Genomic DNA, 8,500 nt, shown 5'->3' on the forward strand with positions numbered 1-8,500 from the left:
TCTCGGTGAAGAACTTTCTCCTCACTTCGAGCCTAAACTTCCCCTGGTGCAGCTTAAGACTGTGTCCCCTTGTTCTGGTGCTGGTTGCCTGGGAGAAGAGACCAACCCCTTCCCGGCTACAACCACCCTTCAGGTAGTTGTAGAGGGCAATGAGGTCACCCCTGAGCCTCCTCTTCTCCAGGCTAAACAATCCCAGCTCCCTCAGCCTCTCCTTGTAGGGTTTATGCTTGAGGCCTCTCCCCAGCCTCGTTGCCCTTCTCTGGACACGTTCAAGTGTTTTGATGTCCTTCTTAAACTGAGGGGCCCAGAACTGGACACAGGACTCAAGGTGTGACCTAACCAATGCAGAGTACAGGGGCACAATGACCTCCCTGCTCCTGCTGGCCACACTATTTCTGATGCAGGCCAGGATGCCATTGGCCTTCTTGGCCACCTGGGCACACTGCTGGCTCATGTTTAGGCAGCTGTCGATCAGCAAACCAAAAACGCAGTCCTCACTTTAACCAAAAACTCAGTCCTCACAGGCATAAGCTCTGCCAGCTGCTCTGCAATGTTCTTGATTTAATGCAACAATCTCTGTATTTTTTTGAAATAGTGGATTGTACAAGAAGTATGTGTGACAGCAGGATGGCAAGAAGCATCATCAGCTGTGTGGTGCTAAAAGGAATAGAGGCAAGAACAGGACAATTAAAAAAAAAATAAAACCAGATGATCCAAGGGATGAACACCTCTGCTGTGGGAATAGGCTGATGGAGCTGGGGGGTTGTTTAGCCTAGTGAAGATGCCAGTGGGGGGGTTAGAGCTGCTTTCCACTACCTGATGGGATCCTACAGAAAGGCTGGAGAGGGACTTTTCATAAGGGTGTCTAGCAATAGGACAGAGGGAAAGGGTTTGAAGCTGATGGAGAGTAGGGTTAGACTAGATCTTAAGTTCTTCACTGTAAGGGTGGTGAGACTCTGGAATAGGTTGCCCAGGGCCCTTGTGGATGCCTCCTCTCTGAGGGTGTTCAAGGTCATGTTGGATGATGCCTTGAGCAGCTGAGTCTATTTGAGAGGTGTCCCTGCCCATGCTGGGAACATTGGAGTAGATGATCTCTAAGATGCCTTCCAACCTAACCCCTTGTATCAAATCCCCTTCCTTCTGAGGACTTCTTGCATTTCCGTATCTATGTGTTAGATGAAAGACAGTAGTGCAGAGAGACACAGCTGCCTACTTCAAGTACAGTGACGGTGCCGCGTCTTTCCTTCAGAGAGGATTCTAGTCAGTGCTGGGAAGAAAGGCACTTGGGTATTTCGCTAAAGGTGTCGAGCCCCGGCCCTCTTACCGGTGGCAAAGGTCAGCGGGAGCTGAAATTCACCAGCTGACTCGTTGACAGCTACAGCTGAGTCTCTCGGTGCCGCTTCAACAGCGGCCGAATTGCCAGCTGCCCGCCCCTCGGCGAGAAACGAGACCAGAGCGCACGCCTCGCTGCGGCTTTATTCAGCACTGAACTGTGCCTGGGGAAACCTGGCCAAGTGTACATGGAGAAATGGCGTTGTGCATACAAAACCCCCACCCTTTTCCTCCTTCCTAAACCCTTCCCTCGGGTCCGTGGTACGAGGATGGAAGGTGGCGGGGGGCACCACAGGAAAGCGGCTGTCCCCGGCAGCCCTGGTGCTCCCCGGGCCGCAGGGGCGGTCGCTACCGTCCGGCGGCAGGTCGGTAATACAGCTCCCGCTCCAGCTGCTCGGCCGTCAGGGTCCCAGCGATGGCGGTGCAGCCGGGATTGAAAACAGAGTAGGCACTCAGCTCGCCCCGTCGCCGCTCGGCGGGGCCGCGGGTGCTAGCGTACATCCAGTAGAGCAGAGAAAGGACGAAGTACGGCAGCCCCAGCTCCAACTCCGCGAACAGTGCCAGCAGCACCGCCCAGAGCAGCACTTTCAACAGCAGAGGACGCGCCCACGCTGGAGGTGCCGCCGCCACCCCGTCGGGACCGGCCTGTGGAGACGTCAGTGAGACGTGGCGTCAGGCACCGGCTCGCCTCCACGCACTCCTGCCCCGGCCCGCCCACCTCAGCGCTCACCTGAGCGCCGCCGCCCGGGCCCGCCGCGGCGACCCGCTGTCCTTCGGCGGCCTCTGGAGCCGCGGCCTTTCCCGGCGGCTGCGCGGAGCACGGCGAGGCAGCGGTTCTGCCACGGGCGGCGCGGAACTCGGCCAGCCGCCGCTCCACGGCGGCAGCCATCGCGACCCCGCGCCTGCGCAGAACCGTGGGGCGGCCCTGCCGCGCCGGCGGCGGCTGGGGCGTGTGCGCGCTCCAGTAGCGCCCCGCCCCCGGGGCAGCGGTTGCCGGGCAGCCGTTGGCGGGCGGCGTGCGCCGCCCTGCGGGCCGGTCCGAGCTGATGGGAGCTGGAGAATGCAGGTTCCTGGGCTGCTTAAACCCAAAGCTGAGGATGCTCGTAGAGCTTTAGTCCCTCCGTAGGGAGTGACAGACAACTGCTGCCCCTCACCTTTCCTTTTCTTAGACAGCAGCACCAGCCGCTTGGCTCTGGAGAAATGTTGCGAATCACCTTCCTCTTTTGTTTGCTTGGGATGTTTTTTTTATTTTTTTTTAACCTTAATGACTAACGTTGACACCAAAAAGAGAAAGAGAGGTGGAGAATAAAGTATGGTGTGGCCAAAGCCTGTGGAGAGTGAGTGAGACATTGGCAGCCATGGTGAATACAACTACCTGAAGGGAGGTTGTAGCCAGGTGGGGGTTGGTCTCTTCTTCCAGTCAAGCAGCACCAGAACAAGAGGACACAGTCTCAAGCTGCACCAGGGGAGGTTTAGGCTTGAAGTGAGGAGAAAGTTCTTCACAGAGTTGTTGGCCATTGGAATGTGCTGCCCAGGGAGGTGGTGGAGTCACCATCATTGGAAGTGTTCAAGAGGGGATTGGACGTGGCACTTGGTGCCATGGTTTAGTAGTCATGAGGTCTTGGGTGACAGGTTGGACTTGATGATCTTTGAGGTCTTTTCCAACCTTATTGATTCTATGATTCTATCATTCTATGAAGAAGTTCTTCACAGAAAGAGTGATCGGCCATTGGAATAGGCTAGCCAGGAAGGTGGTGGAGTCACAATCACTGGAGGTGTTTAGGAAGAGACTGGATGAGGCACTTAGTGCCATGGTTTAGTCGATTAGGTAGTGTTGGGTGATAGGTTGGACTCGATGATCTCAAAGGTCTTTTCCAACCTGGTTAACTGTGTATTTCTGTATGTGTATTTGTGTTCTTACTTTTCTTATCCCACATCATACTGGTCAGTGGTTAAGCAGGTTTCATCCTACTGAGATGTCTAACTAGTTAGGAGCCATTGCAAAATTTTTTTTTCTGAGCAGCAGTATTCTGTATTCTATCAACATCTTCAAGTGGCCAATTTAGAAAATCTCTGAGTCACCTGGGAAGCGGTGGCATGGAGGAGGAGGAGGACACTCATGCTGAGCATGGCCACTGGTTCCCTCTCTCAGTGGGGTGAGAGGAGCAGGGGCTCACCCTGTGCCACCTTCTTGTGGCTGTGGAGAAACACGTGGTGGGCTCCCTCCTGTGCAGGCTCATAGGCCTCAGTGGCATCCCTCAGCACAGAAGGCTGCCAAAACCAGGTTGGGCCATGCCACTGACTCTTTAAACAAAAAATTAACATGCAGAAAACCAGCTCTCTCATCAACCTTCAGCTGTTGCTACAGCCAAGAAGTAGAAATTTATTTACAGAAGCTGGCTCTTAGCCTCAGGAGTGAAATATTTATCACTCTCCAGCAGTAATAGTTAGCAATGAGACATCATTTCATCCTGCAGTGCTGTTTCCAGTTACTTGTATCTTTCTCAGAAGTGACCTTTAGGGCTGAATATCTCACGTATGTGTCAGCTCAAAAGTGAGTATGAGAAGAATAATAAAAATCAATTTGGGTGTTCTTGTTATCTTAATGTGGAAAAAATTGTGGTTTTTTCCAGCTAAACCATTTTTCAAATGTCCATTTTATGCTTGGTTACAAAATGACTTTATTTTAAGCTTCCAGTTCTGCAAAAAGTGCCATAGTGAAAAACATTTTTCTTTTCATTTGTGGAAATTTGATTTAGAAATAACAGTCTCAAATGTTTTAAAACAGCCTGGACAGGACATTATTTCTTTTCTTTTCTTTTTTTTTTTTTCCCCTTCCCTTTTTATTACTGTTCATGAAAACAGCTCCTCCATGAAGTGCTGGATAATTCCACATTATGTTCTGTATTCATCACTAGTCAAACTGATGGTTATACCTGAGCTTAACACCACCTTTGCAGGCTGCCCCCAGTGATTCACATACTATCTGATTTCATTTAAAATTCCCTGGATTTGGTATGTATTGCTATTGTGCATCCAAATAACTATTTCATTGCTGTGTTGAGCCTATCTATAACGCCACATAATGTTAGGAAATACAGAAGAGTGCCATGAATCCTACCTTTGAAGCCTAAGTGCACAAGAGTAACCTCATCTGTAAAGCAGTCTCAGAACACAGAATTAACCAGGTTGGAAAAGACCTTTGAGATCATTAGGTCCGACCTATCACCCAACACCATCTAATCAACTAAACCATGGCACTACGTGCCTCATCCAGTGTCTTTTTAAACACTTCCAGTGATGGTGACTCCACCACCTCTCTGGTAGCCCATTCCAATGACCAATCTCTCTTTCTGTGAATAATTTCTCCCTAGCATCCAACCTAAACCTCCCCTGGTGCAGCTTGAGACTGTGTCCTCTTGTTCTGGTGCTGGTTGCCTGTGAGAAGAGAGCAGCCCCCACCAGGCTACCACCACCCTTCAGGAAGTTGTAGACAGCAATAAGAATAGAACAGAATAAACCAAGTTGGAAAAGACCTTCAAGATCATCGTGTCCAACCTATTATCCAACCCACCTAATCAACTAAACCATGGCACCAAGCACCCTATCAAGTCTTCTCCTGAACACCTCCAATGATGGTGACTCCACCCCCTCCCCGGGCAGCCCATTCCAATGGGCAATCACTCTTTCTGTGTAGAACTTCTTCCTAACATCCAGCCTAAACCTCCCTGGTGCAGCTTAAGACTGTGTCCCCTTGTTCTAGTGCTGGTTGCCTGGGGGAAGAGACCAACCTCTGCCTGTCTACAACCTCCCTTCAGGTAGTTGTAGAGAGCAATAAGGTCACCCCTGAGTCTCCTCCTCTCCAGGCTAAATACAGACAAATACCTACAGACAAATTTGTACATAAAGTCTTAACTTACTTCAATATATCCTGTTTTTAAACAGCTACAGCTTTGTTGAACAGACAGTTTTGTTTGTTTGTTTAACAGACCATCTGGGCAATTTGATCCCTACTTTAATGCTTTAAAAAGTTCTGGGCAGTTCACCAATCCCAAACTTTGGATCCTCAGCCAGTGGTTATGAGGGCAGGGAAGGCATGGAGAGTTTCAAGAACACTTTTCTGGGATTCTTGAGTTGCTTCCTGCTTTTCTCACTGCCAATGAGAAAACCAAAATATCATCTTTTTGTAGGTGTCAGACTATGAGCCAAGTCTTTTTCCCCTTTTCTGTAGCCGAGTTTATGATTAATCAAAAATGTTGGGTGTTGCTGATAGATGTCTAGTGCTCCATCCTTGATAACTGAAATTCTGGAACTGCCCATCCTCTTTTAGGAAGCATCATTAAGATCACTTTTGAAAACTTCTGAGTTTTTTTAACTTGGTTTCATGTTAAACCATAATCGTCACATCCTGTAATATAGAGCTCTTGTGTGTATTTCTCTGTCAAGAAGAAAACCTGCTATTCTTTATGTATTTCCACTCCAGCAGTTCAAAAACTTTTCCTTTATCCCAGCTATCAACTTTTCATTATATTTTAGTATTTATGGTGCAGAAGAATTTTTGTATCTGCTGTCAGACAATTAGCCCCATCCTAAGGGACAACTTTTTCAGTTTTTTGGAACTTCCAAACCTTTAGAAACCTCGGCTATGGCACTCCATCAGCAAGAGGATGAAGTGATTGCTGAAACAACTGACAGAACAAGGAAACTCTCAAAGCCATGTCCCAAGTGCAGCCATTTTTTTTATTGTTGTGGGGGTTCCTGCAGAGGTTCTCTTCATTTTCAAGTGTCTCTGATATGGAATCACAGAGTGTTAGGTGTTGGAAAGGATCTTCACAGATCATCAAGTCCAACCCTCCTGCCAAGGCAGAATCACCTAGGGCAGGTCACACAGGAACACATCCAGGTGGGTTTTGAAAACTTCCAGAGAAGGAGACTCCACAACCTCCCTGGACAGCCTGCTCCAGTGCTTTGCCACCCTCACTATAAAGAAGTGTCTCCTTGTGTCGAGGTGGAACCTCCTGTGTTCTATTTTGTACCTGTTGTTTCTTGTCCTATCCGTGGGCACCACTGAAAAGAGCCTATCACCTTCATCTTGACACCCAGCCCTCAGATATTTGTAGACATCCCTCTTAGCCTTCTCCTCTCAAGACTAAACAGCTCCCAGTTCTCTCAGTCAGGTTAGATCAGTTTTAACCTCATAAGAAGGTGAGTGCAGGGCAGAAAAGATACCAAGTCAGTAACATTAGTCACTGGAACTTGGAGAAACCAGTCAAAGCTGGTCTTGAGTGTCTGCCTAGTAGTGTCGTTATCTGGCTCCAGGTGGCACCCCTGCCCCAGGGAGGGCAGGTGACAGGCTCCCTCTGTGCCTGCCTTTTGGTTGTTACCTTGATCGTGGTGTCATCTTCCCTTAAACTGCACACTCTGGAAACTGCTAATGTTAACAATCTCCCCTCCCCACCCCCCACCCCACCCCCCTTTCCCCCCACCCCCCCTTTTTTTTTTTTTTTTTAAGAAAACAGCCCACCCCCAAGCCATAATGTTTGCTCAGCTCAAAGACTTGTCTCTACTGTTAGGACAGAGAAATGCTCAAACATTTGCTGTGCAGACCAGTAAAACAGGAGGTAGGCACACTTCTGCCCCCCTCTTGCCTGCAGTGCTCTGTTAAGAAGCAATAGAACTGAAAACTGATTTTTTTTACATGCTAGAAGGCATTAGAACTATCTGTAGCAAAATACCAACCCAACTGAGTTAAGCTGAGCACTGGCAGCAGCATTCAGCTCCTTTGGCACCCTTTGCATTTGTCACATCAGCAGCCTATCACCGCATCTTGGCGACAGCAACCTCTTTATTCAATGGTACAGGCTTAAGATTTGGAGTGTTGTTGCCTGGTTCCTACAGCTGCAGATAACTCCTTGTGCATGCCAACTTTTTCAGATATCAACAGTAATCAAGTCACATTAATTGTCTTGATGGATTAATCTAATTCATTGACAGGAGCCTTCTCCTTCATGAGATAAGCATACACACGTGTTAACTTGCTAAATGCCATAAATGCAGACCGAAGGGCAACCCATTATTAACAGAATGACCTAGCATAATTGGCTCAATGGAGCTGAGGGAGCACTAGCTTTAGTTGTTGAGGTTTTGGAGAACATGTGAAAAATAGATTGAAGTGCACAGAATCACACTTGTCTAATTCCATACAGAGCTTTTTGCATATCCATTTATAATCAGTTCCAAACTGCATGGAAGAGCTGCTTCCTTTTGTTAAAAAATGGCCATTACTTTTCCTTCCTAAAATAGCAGGATCAGGGTATTTTGCCTTCAGACATAAGGGATTATTTTTTTTGTCTGTCTGTCTTTTTATTGAACAAGTTTAGATTCTTAATGGCAAATTTTCACATCTGTGTGGTTTCTAAATGTGTGCATTTGTATATTCAGCAGCACATGCTAAAACAAGCTAAGAATATAGTACTACTAGAAGCTAAGAATCTGGTAACATAAGTAGAATAGAATAGAATTCTATTCTACTTATGTTACTGCTTTATATGCTGAAATACACTGTAGTTAAACATATGAAAACATGGGCAATACAGAATTATTAACATTTCTGTCACAACTCAGAAACATTCCTTATCATTTCATGGGAAACTTCCATTTGAGGATGTAGTGGTTTGAGCCTTAACTGGGATTTAAGAGCTCAGATGGGGGACAAGACTGAGAATCCCTCCCCCTCCCCCCCCCTCCCCCCTGATCAAGAGAAAAAGGGAAGGGGAAAGAACAGGGAAAGATAAGGGAAGAAAAATAAAGGAAAGAAAGGGGGGATAAGGAAAAAAGGGAGGAGATAAATCTACTGAGAAATAATTTGGAGTTGGTTTGGAAGTAGAGAGGTAAAATGTTCTTTAAACAATTTATATATATATAAATATATATATATATAAAAAAAAAATATATATATAACAATAACAGGAAGGGTTCACAAGAGTAAGGAACAAGGATGGATAGGGAGATATACAAAAGCAGCAGTCCTTTGAAGAAGTGTGGATGCATCAGGGAGAAAGACCAGGCTCAACCATGTGGCAGAGAACCAGGAAGCCAGCAGCATCTCTCTTAGTCCTTTCGTCCCAGAAAGGCAGAAGCAAAAGAGAGCCAAATGCTCACTGTACCC

The 8,500-nt window shown here is 47.3% G+C and overlaps 1 protein-coding gene across 1 annotated transcript; it reads right to left on the bottom strand.

Moving 5' to 3' along the window:
- Positions 1–541: 541 nt before the first annotated feature.
- Positions 542–2,228, bottom strand: SAYSD1 (SAYSVFN motif domain containing 1). The gene is made up of 2 exons (XM_068157579.1): positions 2,063–2,228; positions 542–1,977 (listed from the first exon to the last, which is right to left on the bottom strand). The coding sequence occupies exons 1-2, from the start codon at positions 2,219–2,221 to the stop codon at positions 1,681–1,683; spliced, it is 456 nt and encodes a 151-aa protein (XP_068013680.1). The 5' UTR covers positions 2,222–2,228; the 3' UTR covers positions 542–1,680.
- Between the last annotated feature and the right edge of the window lie 6,272 nt (positions 2,229–8,500).

This window comes from Melanerpes formicivorus, unplaced genomic scaffold (assembly GCF_026170545.1).
Source record: "Melanerpes formicivorus ecotype bairdi unplaced genomic scaffold, bMelFor1.0.p_v2 SCAF_2, whole genome shotgun sequence".
NCBI lineage: Eukaryota > Metazoa > Chordata > Aves > Piciformes > Picidae > Melanerpes > Melanerpes formicivorus.

Bases quoted from the DNA above. Each gene is read 5' to 3' on its own strand.
- SAYSD1 (XM_068157579.1), bottom strand. From the start codon at position 2,221: ATGGCTGCCGCCGTGGAGCGGCGGCTGGCCGAGTTCCGCGCCGCCCGT. The intron at 1,978-2,062 runs GTGAGCGCTGAG...ACGTCTCCACAG, and splicing joins GCCCGGGCGGCGGCGCTCAG to GCCGGTCCCGACGGGGTGGC.